The sequence below is a fragment of the Triticum aestivum genome, chromosome 1A (assembly GCF_018294505.1).
Source record: "Triticum aestivum cultivar Chinese Spring chromosome 1A, IWGSC CS RefSeq v2.1, whole genome shotgun sequence".
Taxonomy (NCBI): domain Eukaryota; kingdom Viridiplantae; phylum Streptophyta; class Magnoliopsida; order Poales; family Poaceae; genus Triticum; species Triticum aestivum.
The window spans coordinates 25,961,219-25,981,099 of record NC_057794.1 but is presented as its reverse complement, the minus strand read 5'-3'; the positions used below and the strand labels follow the sequence as shown (position 1 = coordinate 25,981,099).

The window sequence follows — 19,881 nt, the reverse complement described above, 5'->3', positions numbered from 1 at the left end:
TCTCGTGGGCCCCCTGGAGACCCCCGACTCCAACTCCAACTCTATATAACAGCTTTCAGGGAGAAAAAAATAAGAGAGAAGAAATCATCACGTTTTACGATACAGAGCCGCCGCCAAGCCCTAAAACCTCTCGGGAGGGCTGATCTGGAGTCCGTTCGGGGCTCCGGAGAGGGGGATTCGTCGCCGTCATCATCATCAACCATCCTCCATCACCAATTTCATGATGCTCACCGCCGTGCGTGAGTAATTCCATCGTAGGCTTGCTGGACGATGATGGATTGGATGAGATTCACCATGTAATCGAGTTAGTTTTGTTAGGGTTTGATCCCTAGTATCCGCTATGTTCTGAGATTGATGTTGCTATGACTTTGCTATGCTTAATGCTTGTCACTAGGGCCTGAGTGCCATGATTTCAGATCTGAACCTATTATGTTTTCATCAATATATGAGAGTTCTAGATCCTATCTTGCAAGTCTATAGTCACCTATTATGTGTTATGATCCGTTAACCCTGAAGTGACAATAATCGGGATACTTACCGGTGATGACCGTAGTTTGAGGAGTTCATGTATTCACTATGTGCTAATGCTTTGTTCCGGTTCTCTATTAAAAGGAGGCCTTAATATCCCTTAGTTTCCATTAGGACCCCGCTGCCACGGGAGGGTAGGACAAAAGATGTCATGCAAGTTCTTTTCCATAAGCACGTATGACTATATTCGGAATACATTCCTACATTACATTGATGAATTGGAGCTTGTTCTGTGTCACCCTATGTTATGACTGTTACATGATGAACCGCATCCGGCATAATTATCCATCATTGATCCAATGCCTACGAGCTTTCCATATACTGGTTTACGCTTATTTACTTTCCCCTTGCTATTGTTACAATCACTACAAAATACCAAAAACATTACTTTGCTTTCATTACTCTTTTGTTACCATTACCATCACTATCATATTACTTTGCTACTAAACACTTTGCTGCAGATACTAAGTTTCCAGGTGTGGTTGAATTGACAACTCAGCTGCTAATACTTGAGAATATTCTTTGGTTCCCCTTGTGTCGAATCAATAAATTTGGATTGAATACTCTACCCTCGAAAGCTGTTGCGATCCCCTATACTTGTGGGTTATCAGGATCAAGTCCAGGTGGGAGACATAGAGATTTGCAAGATACATACGGATCTGAATGTTGCAGACCCATTGACTAAGCCTCTTCCATGAGCAAAACATGATCAGCACCAAGGCTCCATGGGTGTTAGAATCATAACTGTGTAATCTAGATTATTGACTCTAGTGCAAGTGGGAGACTGAAGGAAATATGCCCTATAGGCAATAATAAAGTTATTATTTATTTCCTTATATCATGATAAATGTTTATTATTCATGCTAGAATTGTATTAACCGGAAACATGATACATGTGTGAATATATAGACAAACAGAGTGTCACTAGTATGACTCTACTTGAACTAGCTCGTTGATGAAAGATGGTTATGTTTCCTAGCCATAAACAAAGAGTTGTCATTTGATTAATGGGATCACATCATTAGGAGAATGATGTGATTGACTTGACCCATTCCGTTAGCTTAGCACTTGATCGTTTATTTTGTTGCTATTGCTTTCTTCATGACTTATACATGTTCCTATGACTATGAGATTATGCAACTCCCGTTTACTGGAGGAACACTTTGTGTGCTACCAAACGTCACAACATAACTGGGTGATTATAAAGTTGCTCTACAGGTGTCTCCGGAGGTACTTGTTGGGTTGGTGTATTTCGAGATTAGGATTTGTCACTCCGATTGTCGGAGAGGTATCTCTGGGCCCACTCGGTAATAGACATCACTTAAGCCTTGCAAGCATTGCAACTAATGAGTTAGTTGCGGGATGATGTGTTACGGAACGAGTAAAGAGACTTGCCGGTAACGAGATTGAACTAGATATTTGTCGTGGAATTGTCACGGCAGATGTCCTAGTGTCAGGACTTAGTCGCGGGGCTAACACATACATGTGGTAGCTTGAGAGGGGTTGAGCGTAACCGAGAGATGCAACATAGCCCCGGGAAACATCATCCGGTAATAACCCTACATGATGTTTGTGGCTAGATCTGATCATGCTCATGAGAGGGTCGCCGCATAAGCCGGCTCCCCCTTTGTGTCTGGCCCTAGAGATTATTTTCTGTCCCTCTTTGGGGAGCCCTGTGAAGGAAATATGCCCTAGAGGCAATAATAAAGTTATTATTTATTTCCTTATATCATGATAAATGTTTATTATTCATGCTAGAATTGTATTAACCGGAAACATAATACATGTGTGAATACATAGACAAACTTAGTGTCACTAGTATGCCTCTACTTGACTAGCTCGTTAATCAAAGATGGTTATGTTTCCTAACCATGAACAAGGTGTTGTTATTTGATTAACGAGGTCACATCATTAGTTGAATGATCTGATTGACATGACCCATTTCATTAGCTTAGCACCCGATCGTTTAGTATGTTGCTATTGCTTTCTTCATGACTTATACATGTTCCTATGACTATGAGATTATGAAACTCTCGTTTACCGGAGGAACACTTTGTGTGCTACCAAACATCACAACGTAACTGGGTGATTATAAAGGAGCTCTACAGGTGTCTCCAAAGGTAGATGTTGGGTTGGCGTATTTCAAGATTAGGATTTGTCACTCCATTGTCGGAGAGGTATCTCTGGGCCCTCTCGGTAATACACATCACATAAGCCTTGCAAGCATTGCAGCCAATGAGTTAGTTGCGAGATGATGTATTACGGAACGAGTAAAGAGACTTGCCGGTAACGAGATTGAACTAGGTATTGGATACCGACGATCGAATCTCGGGCAAGTAACATACCGATGACAAAGGGAACAACGTATGTTGTTATGCGGTCTGACAGATAAAGATCTTCGTAGAATATGTAGGAGCCAATATGGGCATCCAGGTCCCGCTATTGGTTATTGACCGGAGATGTGTCTCAGTCATGTCTGCATTATTCTCGAACCGTAGGGTCCGCACGCTTAACGTTACGATGACAGTTATTATGAGTTTATGCATTTTGATGTACCGAAGTTTGTTCGGAGTCCCGGATGTGATCACGGACATGACGAGGAGTCTCGAAATGGTCGAGACATAAAGATTGATATATTGGAAGCCTATGTTTGGATATCGGAAGTGTTCCGGGTGAAATCGAGATTTTACCGGAGTACCGGGAGGTTACCGGAACCCCCCGGGATCTATATGGGCCTTAGTGGGCTTTAGTGGAAAGGATAAAGGGGCAGCCCAAGGTGGGCCGCGCGCCTCCCCCCTCCCCTGGTCCTATTAGGACAAGGAGAGGTGGCCGGCCACCCTCTCCCTCTTTCACCCTCGGGGAATCCTATTCCAACTAGGATTGGGGGGGGAGTCCTACTCCCAGTAGGAGTAGGACTCCTCCTGCGCCCTCCTCCTGGCCGGCCGCCCCCTCCCCCTTGGATCCTTTATATACGGGGGCAGGGGGGCACCTCTAGACACACAAGTTGTTCCTTGAGATCGTTCCTTAGCCGTGTGCGGTGCCCCCTGCCACCATATTCCACCTCGATCATATTGTAGTGGTGCTTAGGCGAAGCCCTGCGACAGTAGAACATCAAGATCGTCACCAAGCCGTCGTGCTGATGGAACTCCTCCCCGACGCTTTGCTGGATCGGAGCCCGGGGATCGTCATCGAGATGTACGTGTGCTAAGAACTCGGAGGTGCCGGAGTAACGGTGCTTGGATCGGTCGGATCGGGGAAACGTACGACTACTTCCTCTATGTTGCGTCAACGCTTCCGCAGTCGGTCTGCGTAGGTACATAGACAACACTCTCCCCTCTCGTTGCTATGCATCACCATGATCTTGCATGTGCGTAGGAGATTTTTTGAAATTACTGCGTTCCCCATCAGTGACATCCGAGCCTAGGTTTTATGGTTTGATGTTATATGCACGAGTAGAACACAAGTGAGTTGTGGGCGATATAAGTCATACTGCCTACCAGCATGTCATACATTGGTTCGGCGGTATTGTTGGACGAGACGACCCGGACTGACATTACGCGTACGCTTACGCGAGACCGGTTCTCCCGACGCGCTTTGCACATAGGTGGCTTGCGGGCGACAGTCTCTCCAGCTTTAGTTGAACCAAGTGTGGCTACGCCCGGTCCTTGCGAAGGTTAAAACGGAGTCTATTTGACAAACTATCGTTGTGGTTTTGATGCGTAGGTGAGATTGGTTCTTGCTTAAGCCTGTAGCAGCCACGTAAAACTTGCAACAACAAAGTAGAGGACGTCTAACTTGTTTTTGCAGGGAATGTTGTGATGTGATATGGTCAAGGCATGATGCTGAATTTTATTGTATGAGATGATCATGTTTTGTAACCGAGTTATCGGCAACTGGCAGGAGCCATATGGTTGTCGCTTTATTGTATGCAATGCAATCGCGATGTAATGCTTTACTTTATCACTAAGCGGTAGCGATAGTCGTGGAAGCATAAGATTGGCGAGACGACAACGATGCTACGATGGAGATCAAGGTGTCGCGTCGGTGACGATGGTGATCATGACGGTGCTTCGGAGATGGAGATCACAAGCACAAGATGATGATGGCCATATCATATCACTTATATTGATTGCATGTGATGTTTATCTTTTTATGCATCTAATCTTGCTTTGATTGACGGTAGCATTATAAGATGATCTCTCACTAAATTATCAAGAAGTGTTCTCCCTGAGTATGCACCGTTGCCAAAGTTCGTCGTGCCCAGACACCACGTGATGATCGGGTGTGATAAGCTCTACGTCTATCTACAACGGGTGCAAGCCAGTTTTGCACACGCAGAATACTCAGGTTAAACTTGACGAGCTTAGCATATGCAGATATGGCCTCGGAACACAGAGACCGAAAGGTTGAGCGTGAATCATATAGTAGATATGATCAACATAACGATGTTCACCATTGAAAACTACTCCATCTCACGTGATGATCGGTTATGGTTTAGTTGATTTGGATCACGTGATCACTTAGAGGATTAGAGGGATGTCTATCTAAGTGGGAAATTTGATTAATTGAACTTAAACTTATCATGAACTTAGTACCTGATAGTATCTTGCTTGTTTATGTTGATCGTAGATAGATGGCTCGTGTTGTTGTTCCGTTGAATTTTAATGCGTTCCTTGAGAAAGCAAAGTTGAAAGATGATGGTAGCAATTACACGGACTGGGTCCGTAACTTGAGGATTATCCTCATTGCTGCTCAGAAGAATTACGTCCTGGAAGCACCGCTTGGTGCCAGGCCTGCTGCTGGAGCAACACCAGATGTTATGAACGTCTGGCAGAGCAAAGCTGATGAATACTCAATAGTTCAATGTGCCATGCTTTACGGCTTAGAATCGGGACTTCAACGACGTTTTGAACGTCATGGAGCATATGAGATGTTCCAGGAGTTGAAGTTAATATTTCAAGCAAATGCCCGGATTGAGAGATAAGAAGTCTCCAATAAGTTCTATAGCTGCAAGATGGAGGAGAACAGTTCTGTCAGTGAGTATATACTCAAAATGTCTGGGTATAATAATCACTTGATTCAGATGGGAGTTAATCTTCCATATGATTGCGTCATTGACAGAATTCTCCAATCATTGCCACCAAGCTACAAGAGCTTCGTGATGAACTATAATATGCAAGGGATGAACAAGACTATTCCCGAGCTCTTCGCAATGCTGAAAGCTGCGGAGGTAGAAATCAAGAAGGAGCATCAAGTGTTGATGGTTAACAAGACCACTAGTTTCAAGAAAAAGGGCAAAGGGAAGAAGAAGGGGAACTTCAAAAAGAACAGCAAGCAAGTTGCTGCTCAGGAGAAGAAACCCAAGTCTGGACCTAAGCCTGAAACTGAGTGCTTCTACTGCAAGCAGACTGGTCACTGTAAGCGGAACTGCCCCAAGTATTTGGCGGATAAGAAGGATGGCCAGGTGAACAAAGGTATATGTGATATACATGTTATTGATCTGTACCTTACTAGAGCTCGCAGTAGCACCTGGGTATTTGATACTGGTTCTGTTGCTAATATTTGCAACTCGAAACAGGGACTACGGATTGAGCGAACACTGGCGAAGGACGAGGTGACGATGCGCGTGGGAAACGGTTCCAAAGTCGATGTGATCGCGGTCGGCATGCTACCTCTACATCTACCCTCGGGATTAATATTAGACCTAAATAATTGTTATTTGGTGCCGGCGTTGAGCATGAACATTATATCTAGATTTTGTTTGATGCGAGACGGTTATTCATTTAAATCAGAGAATAATGGTTGTTCTATTTATATGAGTAATATCTTTTATGGTCATGCACCTTTGAGAAGTGGTCTATTTTTGATGAATCTCGATAGTAGTAACGCACATATTCACAATGTTGAAGCCAAAAGATGCAGAGTTGATAATGACAGTGCAACTTATTTGTGGCACTGCCGTTTAGGTCATATTGGTATAAAGCGCATGAAGAAACTCCATACTGATGGACTTTTGGAACCACTTGATTATGAATCACTTGGTACTTGCGAACCGTGCCTCATGGGCAAGATGACTAAAACACCGTTCTCCGGTACTATGGAGAGAGCAACAGATTTGTTGGAGATCATACATACAGATGTATGTGGTCCGATGAATATTGAGGCTCGTGGCGGATATCGTTATTTTCTCACCTTCACAGATGACTTAAGCAGATATGGGTATATCTACTTAATGAAACATAAGTCTGGAACGTTTGAAAAGTTCAAAGAATTTCAGAGTGAAGTTGAAAATCATCGTAACAAGAAAATAAAGTTTCTACGATCTGATCGTGGAGGAGAATATTTGAGTTACGAGTTTGGTGTACATTTGAAACAATGCGGAATAGTTTCGCGACTCACGCCACCCGGAACACCACAGCGCAATGGTGTTTCCGAACGTCGTAATCGTATTTTACTAGATATGGTGCGATCTATGATGTCTCTTATTGATTTACCGCTATCGTTTTGGGGTTATGCTTTAGAGACGGCCGCATTCACGTTAAATAGGGCACCATCAAAATCCGTTGAGATGACACCTTATGAATTGTGGTTTGGCAAGAAACCAAAGTTGTCGTTTCTTAAAGTTTGGGGCTGCGATGCTTATGTGAAAAAGATTCAACCTGATAAGCTCGAACCCAAATCGGAGAAATGTGTCTTCATAGGATACCCAAAGGAGACTGTTGGGTACACCTTCTATCACAGATCCGAAGGCAAGACATTCGTTGCTAAGAATGGATCCTTTCTAGAGAAGGAGTTTCTCTCGAAAGAAGTGAGTGGGAGGAAAGTAGAACTTGACGAGGTAACTGTACCTGCTCCCTTATTGGAAAGTAGTACATCACAGAAAACTGTTTCTACGACACCTATACCAATTAGTGAGGAAGCTAATGATGATGATCATGAAACTTCAGGACAAGATACTACTGAACCTCGTAGATCAACCAAAGCGAGATCCGCACCAGAGTGGTACAGAATCCTGTTCTGGAAATCATGCTGCTAGATTATGATGAACCTACGCACTATGAAGAAGCAATGGTGAGCCCAGATTCCGCAAAGTGGCTTGAAGCCATGAAATCTGAGATGGGATCCATGTATGAGAACAAAGTATGGACTTTGGTTGACTTGCCCGATGATCGGCAAGCAATTGAGAATAAATGGATCTTCAAGAAGAAGACTGACGCTGATGGTAATGTTACTGTCTACAAAGCTCGACTTGTCGTAAAAGGTTTTCGACAAGTTCAAGGGATTGACTACGATGAGACCTTCTCACCCGTAGCGATGCTTAAGTCTGTCCGAATCATGTTAGCAATTGCCGCATTTTATGATTATGAAATTTGGCAGATGGATGTCAAAACTGCATTCCTAAATGGATTTCTGGAAGAAGAGTTGTATATGATGCAACCAGAAGGTTTTGTCAATCCAAAGGGAGCTAACAAAGTGTGCAAGCTCCAGCAATCCATTTATGGACTGGTGCAAGCCTCTCGGAGTTGGAATAAACGCTTTGATAGTGTGCTCAAAGCATTTGGTTTTATACAGACTTTTGGAGAAGCCTGTATTTACAAGAAAGTGAGTGGGAGCTCTGTAGCATTTCTGATATTATATGTGGATGACATATTACTGATTGGAAATGATATAAAATTTCTGGATAGCATAAAGGGATACTTGAATAAGAGTTTTTCAATGAAAGACCTTGGTGAAGCTGCTTACATATTAGGCATAAAGATCTATAGAGATAGATCAAGACGCTTAATTGGACTTTCACAAAGCACATACCTTGAAAAGATTTTGAAGAAGTTCAAAATGGATCAAGCAAAGAAAGGGTTCTTGCCTGTGTTACAAGGTGTGAAGTTGAGTCAGACTCAATGCCCGACCACTGCAGAAGATAGAGAGAAAATGAAAGATGTTCCCTATGCTTCAGCCATAGGCTCTATCATGTATGCAATGCTGTGTACCAGACCTGATGTGTGCCTTGCTATAAGTTTAGCAGGGAGGTACCAAAGTAATCCAGGAGTGGATCACTGGACAACGGTCAAGAACATCCTGAAATACCTGAAAAGGACTAAGGATATGTTTCTCGTATATGGAGGTGACAAAGAGCTCACCGTAAAAGGTTACGTTGATGCAAGCTTTGACACTGATCCGGACGATTCTAAATTGCAAACCGGATACGTGTTTACATTAAATAGTGGAGCTGTCAGTTGGTGCAGTTCTAAACAAAGCGTCGTAGCAGGATCTACATGTGAAGCGAAGTACATAGCTGCTTCAGAAGCAGCAAATGAAGGAGTCTAGATGAAGGATTTCATATCCGATCTAGGTGTCATACCTAGTGCATCGGGTCCAATGAAAATCTTTTGTGACAATACTGGTGCAATTGCCTTGGCAAAGGAATCCAGATTTCACAAGAGGACCAAGCACATCAAGAGACGCTTCAATTCCATCCGGGATCTAGTCCAGGTGGGAGACATAGAGATTTGCAAGATACATACGGATCTGAATGTTGCAGACCCGTTGACTAAGCCTCTTCCACGAGCAAAACATGATCAGCACCAAGGCTCCATGGGTGTTGGAATCATTACTGTGTAATCTAGTATATTGACTCTAGTGCAAGTGGGAGACTGAAGGAAATATGCCCTAGAGGCAATAATAAAGTTATTATTTATTTCCTTATATCATGATAAATGTTTATTATTCATGCTAGAATTGTATTAACCGGAAACATAATACATGTGTGAATACATAGACAAACTTAGTGTCACTAGTATGCCTCTACTTGACTAGCTCGTTAATCAAAGATGGTTATGTTTCCTAACCATGAACAAGGTGTTGTTATTTGATTAACGAGGTCACATCATTAGTTGAATGATCTGATTGACATGACCCATTTCATTAGCTTAGCACCCGATCGTTTAGTATGTTGCTATTGCTTTCTTCATGACTTATACATGTTCCTATGACTATGAGATTATGAAACTCCCGTTTACCGGAGGAACACTTTGTGTGCTACCAAACGTCACAATGTAACTGGGTGATTATAAAGGAGCTCTACAAGTGTCTCCAAAGGTAGATGTTGGGTTGGCGTATTTCAAGATTAGGATTTGTCACTCTGATTGTCGGAGAGGTATCTCTGGGCCCTCTCGGTAATACACATCACATAAGCCTTGCAAGCATTGCAGCCAATGAGTTAGTTGTGAGATGATGTATTACGGAACGAGTAAAGAGACTTGCCGGTAACGAGATTGAACTAGGTATTGGATACCGACGATCGAATCTCGGGCAAGTAACATACCGATGACAAAGGGAACAACGTATGTTGTTATGCGGTCTGACAGATAAAGATCTTCGTAGAATATGTAGGAGCCAATATGGGCATCCAGGTCCCGCTATTGGTTATTGACCAGAGATGTGTCTCAGTCATGTCTGCATTATTCTCGAACCGTAGGGTCCGCACGCTTAACGTTACGATGACAGTTATTATGAGTTTATGCATTTTGATGTACCGAAGTTTGTTCGGAGTCCCGGATGTGATCACGGACATGACGAGGAGTCTCGAAATGGTTGAGACATAAAGATTGATATATTGGAAGCCTATGTTTGGATATCGGAAGTGTTCCGGGTGAAATCGAGATTTTACCGGAGTACCGGGAGGTTACCGGAACCCCCCGGGATCTATATGGGCCTTAGTGGGCTTTAGTGGAAAGGAGAAAGGGGCAGCCCAAGGTGGGCCGCGCGCCTCCCCCCTCCCCTAGTCCTATTAGGACAAGGAGAGGTGGCCGGCCACCCTCTCTCTCTTTCCCCCTCGGGGAATCCTATTCCAACTAGGATTGGGCGGGGGGAGTCCTACTCCCGGTAGGAGTAGGACTCCTCCTGCGCCCTCCTCCTGGCCGGCCGCCCCCTCCCCCTTGGATCCTTTATATACGAGGGCGGGGGGCACCTCTAGACACACAAGTTGATCCTTGAGATCGTTCCTTAGCCGTGTGCGGTGCCCCCTGCCACCATATTCCACCTCGATCATATTGTAGCGGTGCTTAGGCGAAGCCCTGCGATAGTAGAACATCAAGATCGTCACCACGCTGTCGTGCTGACGGAACTCCTCCCCAACGCTTTGCTGGATCGGAGCCCGGGGATCGTCATCGAGCTGTATGTGTGCTAAGAACTCGGAGGTGCCGGAGTAACGGTGCTTGGATCGGTCAGATCGGGGAAACGTACGACTACTTCCTCTACGTTGCGTCAACGCTTCCGCAGTCGGTCTGCGTAGGTACGTAGACAACACTCTCCCCTCTCGTTGCTATGCATCACCATGATCTTGCGTGTGCGTAGGAAATTTTTTGAAATTACTGCGTTCCCCATCACCCTGCCCCTCCTTATATATGTTGAAGGGGCGGGTTACATGTGGAGTCCTAGTAGGACTAGGACTAGTCTATCCTTTCTCTCAAGTTGAATACAAGTCCGGGTCTTGCTTCCTCGTAAAGGAAATATTCGTCATCCCTTTCCACTTAAGCCGGCCCACCAGAGTATAAGCCGGCCAGCTAGGCCTTGGGCCTTGTCATCCGTCTGATCTGCCCGCCGGGTCTCCAGTGAGTCACAATGTCCAGGCGGGTTACATGTAAACCGCCATGTCCGGGCGGATCGCCAGTGAGTTGCCAAGCTCCAGCCAGGTCTCTGGTGAGTCGCCAAGCCCGGCCGGGTCATGATTCCGACCGGGTCATACCGCGGGGTATATCCCCGACAGTATTGAGATACCGACGATCGAATCTCGGGCAAGTAACATACCGATGACAAAAGGAACAATGTATGTTGTTATGCGGTTTGACCGATAAAGATCTTCGTAGAATATGTAGGAGCCAATATGAGCATCCAGGTTCCGCTATTGGTTATTGACCGGAGACGTGTCTCGGTCATGTCTACATAGTTCTCGAACCCGTAGGGTCCGCACGCTTAAAGTTCGATGACGGTTATGTTATGAGTTTATGGTTTTTTGATGTACCGAAGGTAGTTCAGAGTCCCGGATGTGATCATGGACATGACGAGGAGTCTCGAAATGTTCGAGACATGAAGATCGATATATTGGACGACTATATTTGGATACCGGAATGGTTCCGGGTGAGATCGGGATAATACCGGAGCACCGGGAGATTATCGGAACCCCCCGGGAGGTATATGGGCCTTAATGGGCTTTAGTGGAAAGGTGGGAAAAGGAGCAAGGGAGGGGACGCCCCCCGCCCAAGCCCAATCCGAATTGGTAAGGGGGCCGGCCCCCCTTTCCTTCCTCCCTCCTTCCTCTTCCTTCCCTCTCCCTCTCCAAATAGGAAAAGGAGGAGTCCTACTCCCGGTGGGAGTAGGACTCCCCCCCTTGGGCGCGCCTACTCCCCTTGGCCGGCCCTCTCCTCCCCTCCTTTATATACGGAGGAGAGGGGCACCCCATAGACACAACAATTGATCTCTTGGATCTTTTAGCGGTGTGCGGTGCCCCTCTCCACCATAGTCCACCTTGATAATATTCTAGCGGTGCTTAGGCGAAGCCCTGTGACGGTAGAACATCAACATCGTCATCACGCCGTCGTGCTGACGGAACTCTCCCACAAAGCTCGGCTGGACCGGAGTTCGAGGGACGTCATCAAGTTGAACGTGTGCAGAACTCGGAGTGTTGGGGAACGTAGTAATTTCAAAATTTTCCTATGCACACGCAAGATCATGGTGATGCATAGCAACGAGAGGGGAGAGTGTTGTCCATGTACCCTCGTAGACCGAAAGCCGAAGCGTTAGCACAACGCGGTTGATGTAGTCGTACGTCTTCACGATCCGACCGATCCAAGTACCGAACGCACGGCAGCTCCGAGTTCAGCACACGTTCAGCTCGATGACGTCCCGTGAACTCTGATCCAGCAGAGCTTCACGGGAGAGTTTCGTCAGCACGACGGCGTGGTGACGATGACGATGTTGCTACCGACGTAGGGCTTCGCCTAAGCACCGCTACGATATGACCGAGGTGGAATATGGTGGAGGGGGGCACCGCACACGGCTGGGAGAGATCAACTGATCAACTTGTGAGTATAGAGGTGCCCCCCTGCCCCTATATATAAAGGATCAAGGGGGGAGGCCGGCCGGCCCTCTATGGGTGCGCCAGGAGGAGGAGTCCTCCTCCTAGTAGGAGTAGGACTCCCCTTTCCTACTCCTACTAGGAGGAGGAAAGGAAGGAGGAGAAGGAGAAGGAGGAAATTAAAAGAGGAAAGGGGGGCCGGCCCCCTAGTCCAATTCGGTTTGGGCTAGGGGGGGCGCGCGCCCTGCCTCCTCTCTTCCACCACTTGACCCATGAGGCCCATTACTTCGCCCTCGTATTCCCGTAACTCTCCGGTACCCCCGAAAATACCCGAATCACTCGAAACCTTTCCGATGTCCGAATATAGTCGTCCAATATATCGATCTTTACGTCTCGAACATTTCGAGACTCCTCGTCATGTCGCGGATCTCATCCGGGACTCCGAACTACCTTCGGTACATCAAATCACATAAACTAATAATACAATCGTCACCGAAACTTTCACGTGCGGACCCTACGGGTTCGAGAACTATGTAGACATGACCGAGACATGTCTCTGGTCAATAACCCATAGCGGAACCTGGATGCTCATATTGGCTCCCATATATTCTACGAAGATCTTTATCGGTCAGACCGCATAACAACATACATTGTTCCCTTTGTCATCGGTATGTTACTTGCCCGAGATTCGGTCGTCGGTATCTCAATACCTACTTCAATCTCATTACCGGCAAGTCTCTTTACTCGTTCCGTAATACATCATCCCGCAACTAACTCGTTAGTTGCAATGCTTGCAAGGCTTAAGTGATGTGCATTACCGAGAGGGCCCAGAGATACCTCTCCGACAATCGGAGTGACAAATCCTAATCTCGAAATATGCCAACCCAACAAATACCTTCAGAGACACCTGTAGAGCACCTTTATAATCACCCAGTTACGTTGTGACGTTTGGTAGCACACAAAGTGTTCCTCTGGTAAACGGGAGTTGCATAATCTCATAGTCATAGGAACATGTATAAGTCATGAAGAAAGCAATAGCAACAAACTAAACAATCAAGTGCTATGCTAACGGAATGTGTCAAGTCAATCACATCATTCTCCTAATGATGTGATCCCGTCAATCAAATGACAACTCATGTCTATGGTTAGGAAACATAACCATCTTTGATCAACGAGCTAGTCAAGTAGAGGCATACCAGTGACACTCTGTTTGTCTATGTATTCATACATGTATTATGTTTCCAGTTAATACAATTCTAGTAGTAGTAGTAGTAGTAGTAGTAGTAGTAGTAGTAGTAGTAGTAGTAGTAGTAGTAGTAGTAGTAGTTGTTGTTGTTGTTGTTGTTGTTGTTGTTGTTGTTGTTGTTGTTGTTGTTGTCGTCGTTGTGTCGTCGTCGTCGTTGTCGTCGTCGTCGTCATCGTCGTTGTCGTCGTTGTTGTTGTTTGTACATAATTACTGAGTCTATGTTGATCACCAAATAGCAGCACCCAGTAGGTTAGCACCAGCCTACCAACTGCAACCTTGACATTATATTCTCATTTTTGTTGTTAAGCAAGCTTCAAGTTCTGAAAAAGGGGTGTCCTGAAAATAGCAAGGTAGAATCTTGATCTTTTGTGTAAGTGTGGCTCACAACTTGAAGTAGCAGTACATGCAGTCCACTGTTTGTCTGCTTGTTTGTGAGTTAAGTTGTGCACTTCCATTGATTTTGCTAGTAAACAAATGCCATCCTTAATATGTCAATTTTAGAAACTGTTATGAAACAAGAGAATCTACACTTGTATTAGCAATAGCAACAGTTTATGTGTGTTTTCTTGTGAAGCTAGACAATTATTATGTTGCTTTTTTTAGAGGAATTATTATGTTACTTTTAGTAGCAAAACAAAACCGTGCTGGCCATCAGAATACTTGCTTGGAGTCTACTGTTTAGCATCAGTCCCCCTTTGCGTATAATGTTATGATGAAGCTACCAATTCAAAATCGTGTATTAACTGCCGACCGCTTGGCCAAGCAAGATTGGGACAATTGCAGACTTTGCCCGTTGTGCAGAGAGAGCAGGAGTCCGTGGTGCACCTCTTCTACAAGTGCCGTTACATGTCGAGACTTTGGAAAATGTTGAAAAATTGGCTCCAAATAGAGGATATTGCCACTTGGCCGGTAGATGATTGATAAAAGAGTGGTAGACAAACATGTCTAGCAGGACGATGGTGCATAGGTAAGCAATGGCCTCCTAATGATGCTTGTTGGTTGGACTATTTGGAATGCGAGGATATTCCACAACATGTTCAGGACACCCAACATCCTACCAACATAAAGAGCGAGGTAAAATGAAAAGAAAAAAAGTGCTCCATTGCCGGGATTTGAACCCGGGTCGCCTGGGTGAAAGCCAGGTATCCTAACCGGGCTGGACGACAATGGATTTGTGACTACTCTGCCTCTACAAATTACAGGTACTGCACATAACAGGTTAGGTAACCTATCGAACTCATATTTTCCTAGCAGATTAACTGCTTATCACAGAAATGTCTTGTGAAAAACGAAAAACTGAAGCAACCGATCTGGAGCAGCGGCGTTGAAAGAACTGGTCTGTTCTGAGCGTCCAGATGACATTCAGATAACTGTTCCTAACCCCACCATCGAGACCATCATGGTAGCATGTTCTTTCATACGGTGGGAAATAATTCATGAAGAGGGAGTTGGAACTACGTTCAGGCAGCAATGAGTATAGTCGTGTTTTCAGTTGTGATTGCTTCTTTTCCGCCTTTTTGTTTTTTATAGTCGTGTTCTCAGTCTCTTTCCACTATTTACTGTTTTTTCCTGGCTTATATTTTTCTTCCAGTTTTTTCTGTGAGATCTCAATGTTCCTTTATTGTTTTCATTTATATTTTTGTTTTTCTTTCTTATACGGGGTTTTCTTTATCTTCCAGTCCTTCTGGTTTTTAGTTGATATTTTCACTTATTATTTTTCCCCTTTATTTTCTTGTTTATTATGTTTTTTCTTTTCCTCCTTTTTTCTTTCACTTTTCACTTTTCCTTTTTTACAAATTTCTGTACAATGATTTTTTTAATATATGGTGAACACTTTTTATATGCACAATGAATATTTTAGTAAAGTATGTGGAACATTTTTTTAATATACAGTAAGCATTTTTAATATATGCTGATATCGTTTTGATATAATATTTCCATATGCTAATTTTTTTAATAGATGATAAAATTTATTTACTTATTTCTCAAAAAAATATAAAATATTAAAATCCATATAAAGATAAAAAAATCAAGGCAATCCATCTATATAAACTGAAGAAAAGGAAATCTGCCCAAGGGAGTGCATTAAGAGTGTCCCGACCCACTAGTCACTAGACCTGACCATGTGCGCAGCCTCAACTATTTAACGCATCCCCTCAAAAAGAAAAAAACTATTTGACGCATACTTTCTTGTTAGAATTTGTTTTTTCTTTAGAGCTACCTGTTGCCTACCGTAGATAAAAACTGAATAGAAGCCCAAAACACTAAAGCTTGCACTCGAGCCAACCAGTGCAGCCTGTTAGCCCATCGTGGAAGGGTGGACTGATTGGCCTGTTAGCCCGTACGTACGCCTATATAACGAGCGTTACCTGTACGGCCCAACATGTTTTTTTACGAGCAGATCGATTAGGGCAGCACCTGTCGCCGCTCCACGTTCGCAAAGCACCGCCGCCAGTCGTCGTCGGTCGGCAGGCGACGCCGTCCACTCCCTCAACTGATGAACACCGCCGGTCTGCCGCTTGATACAACAGACGAACGTCCCCGCTTGACCCCGCCGCCTCTAACTCTTCCATCCATCAAAAGGTACACCGGTATACGCCTGCGATCCCATTTTTCAGTCAGATTACCAACATGTTAGCATGGTCAACTAGTGATCTTTCTGTCAAATTACTCCCTCCGTCTAGGTGTGTAAGTCATCTTACGTTGTACACCGCGACCAAGACAGAGGAAAACGAAAAAACTTAATGTTTTTTTTGCTAATTAATAGCATTGCATGCAATGAACTAATGACCTGTTTGGTTTCAATAAGTCACCTGACTTATAGTGACTTATAAGTCGCGTCTGTTTGGTTGTTACCTGACCACACCTCCTTACCTTGTTTTCTTATATAAAGGTGGTGGGACCCATGCAAATGGGATAACTTATAAGTTTTAAGTTGGGGTGGAGCAACTTATGACTTATAAGTTGGGTCTGTTTGGTAAAATAAGTCATTTTTTTTTCACTTTTCGACTTATAAGTTGGTGACTTATTTGAAACCAAACGGGCCCTAACCACTGCATGTCATGTTTGATAGTCTCAAGTCATTGAAAGCATGCACGGCTCACATCTTTTATTGGTTGATATGTCACAAAACAAGAAACGAGGAGGGAGTTAGGGGCTATTTGGTTTCAGCAACATATTGCCACACTTTGCCACACCCCACCTTAGGCAAGTTTGAGCAAGTTAGGTGGTGTTTAGTTCTAGCCACACCTAAAGCAAGAATATTATTTTTATGAACAGTGAACCCCATATATCATAGACACAAAAAATGTGACAAGATTCCCTTAGGCAAGCCAAAGTGTGGCTAACAATTTGAGCAACTCAAGTTAGGCAAGTGTGACAAGTGTGGCAAAGAATAATGTGGCAACATAAGCAAACATAGTTACAATCCAAACAGCCCCTTAATGTACCGTGCCTAAGTGTTTTGAGATTATTTGGTTTTTGTAAGGTGACTTACACACCTAGACGGAGGGAGTATTATGTTAGCATGTTTATTACTTTATCGATAACTCTTTCATATTATGAGGGAGTAAAGTTTTGAAAGTTACTATTTCATGGTTATTATTGTGTTTTCAAGGATGAGGAAGAGTCCTTTACTTGCCTTGCTTAAGTCCCATCATACTGTTGAATCACAGCCGTGCAGCTAAAATTTATTTAATTGATAGGGTTACTAGCTTTCTTTTGTAATGGCAAACAAATATTGCTATATTTTGATATGAATTCCGTACAGAGACTTGTTAGTAATCTTTTTATGTGAGGGTGTCTCCAACCCGTAAATTTGCTTTGGCATCCATCCGCAGACACTGATGCAGGAGCTGGCCATCCAATGCTACACGTATACATTTTAAGCCGGGTTTCAACAAATCAAACAAATTACATGAAAATTGGATGATTTTCATACAATCCAGAGCACATTTATTATTATTTTTGGAGATATGGTCCCTTAGGGCCTGATTCATTAAAAAAATAGAATAGAATTGCCCAGTTAATTTACGGAAACCCGGACAAAAACCGTCACAACACGCCCTCAAGAAAAGGCAATCGGCCGACCTGGCACCAACAAAAGGCCCCCCTGCTTAGAGCCGGCGAGCCTTCACAGCTTGGGGGACTACTGTCAGGGGGATGGCCCCCTCGAGCAGGCAACGAAACCCGAATCATTTTTAAAAATATCAGGGCTGGCAACGCCCCTCAATCCGGCTCGCCCCTGGTCGGCTCCCCAGCGCAACCCGGCCAGGTGCCAGCTAGCCGGCTAGCGCATGCCGGCCAGTCCCAAAAAGTCAACCTCCATCGACAAGCAAGCATGGCTACAGTGCGCCCCCCTTTGCGCCGTCTCCGGCGGGCGAGGCAGTCATTGTACGTTAAATTTGGAGTTAGACCTTGTAAAAATGGATGGAGGGAGTAAGTTAAATTGCCCGCACTCCATATATGTTTTCCTCAAAATATTCCTCACAAAACATAAGGCACAACAACAATGTGAGGAAGTTATAATTTGTGCATTCCGTTGTTTAACACAAGGTTTACATGGACTGTAGCCAAGGTCTGGGATCAGGCCAAAACAGATATAAATGGGTAAATCACTTACCGAGAGCACCATATGCTTCATGCATGTCTAGTAAGTTCAGCAGCCACTTGTGCATGAAATTGCTTCTGCATTTGAGAAGAGATACTTAGACACCATAGGTAAGCAAACACATTCTGCGTGTACTGAATCATCTCAAATTATCTGAAATTCCTAATTGTTGTGTCCTTCAAAGGTTGTCCAAAATGGCGAGAGATGGCCTGCCTGCCGAGCGCACGAGCGATCTGTTTGGCTGGGGTTTGTCAGCGGTGGAGCGAGCTCGGTATAGTGAGCTGAGAATATTAGGAGCAAAAGCTTGCCATGTTGCAGCCAATAACCCATTTTTGTTCGATAAGTTACAGAAAACTTTCCAGGATATAATATCGAATAAAGATGCCCCTGATAATGAAGCAGATGGCCACAGAAGTTCTATGAATGAGGAGGCATGTGAGTGTCAACGAGATGCAGTTGTTATTGGTGATCCTCTAAAAGTTTGCACGAATGGTGCACCTAAGCAAACTCGAAAAGGCCGTGCAAATGGGGGCCCAGAAGTGACGAAAAATGGTAGACCAAAAGCATTTGGCGAGAAAAGTGATCGTTTGTGCGGCATATGCCACAAACCAGGTCATAACAGGCAAACATGCAGCGAAAATCCAAAGTAAGTTTTATATGTTTATGTTACGTTTGTTGTCTGGTTTTGTCGTCGGTATTTTCTCATAAGTTGTTTTCGTCTTTATGCAGCAATATGGCATAGAGATGCACCTTAATTCATCGAAGGGAGACAGCTAGTTACTCGCAACATGCCTAAACAACTTATGTTCTAGTTTTAAATTTATATTACCGATTTTCAATTTCTATGTGTCTGTGATGTGAGACATGACATATTTATGTGAGTGTTCTAGTGTGTGAAACCTGTAGTTATCATTTCCGTATGTCATCAGCTTGGATTTAGTGGCTATATTTATTTTCTCAAATACTCCCTCCAATTCTAAATATAAGTCTTTTTAAAAATTTCAACATGGTCTATATACAGATGTATATAGACATATTTTAGAGTGTAGGTTCACTCATTTTGCTTTGTATGTAGTCTTTTTTGAAATCTCTAAAAAGACTTATATTTAGGAATGGAGAGAGTATGAAGTTTCAAGAATTGTTCAAATTAATTCTCAAAAATGCATAGTATCGTTATATCCAATCAAGTAATCTTTTTAATAAGTTTGGACAAACAGGAAAGAAAGTTCAAAGCAGAAGTAAAAAGGAAGATGTTTTTTGTCGTTCATAAAAAGGCGCCTGCCCAGGCCGCCGACGTGTACTAGTTGGACCATCCCCAATCAAGCCCATATGGACTCCTCCGTTCGTCGAAGGGAGACAGCTAGTTACTCGCGACATTTTTTTTTCTAGAATACGCACGAGTGTGCGTATTATATATTAGAGAAA

General features: G+C 43.9%; 1 protein-coding gene and 1 non-coding gene across 2 annotated transcripts; one reads left to right on the top strand and one right to left on the bottom strand.

Moving 5' to 3' along the window:
• Positions 1-14,944: 14,944 nt before the first annotated feature.
• On the bottom strand, positions 14,945-15,018 carry TRNAE-UUC (transfer RNA glutamic acid (anticodon UUC)). The gene has a single exon. It is a non-coding gene; the product is annotated as a tRNA-Glu (tRNA).
• Positions 15,019-16,253: 1,235 nt separating this feature from the next.
• On the top strand, positions 16,254-19,339 carry LOC123078548 (uncharacterized). Its single transcript, XM_044501125.1, has 3 exons — positions 16,254-16,430; positions 18,641-19,102; positions 19,186-19,339. Exons 1-3 carry the CDS (start codon positions 16,345-16,347, stop codon positions 19,196-19,198), a joined length of 561 nt encoding a protein of 186 aa, XP_044357060.1. The 5' UTR covers positions 16,254-16,344; the 3' UTR covers positions 19,199-19,339.
• Positions 19,340-19,881: the final 542 nt, after the last annotated feature.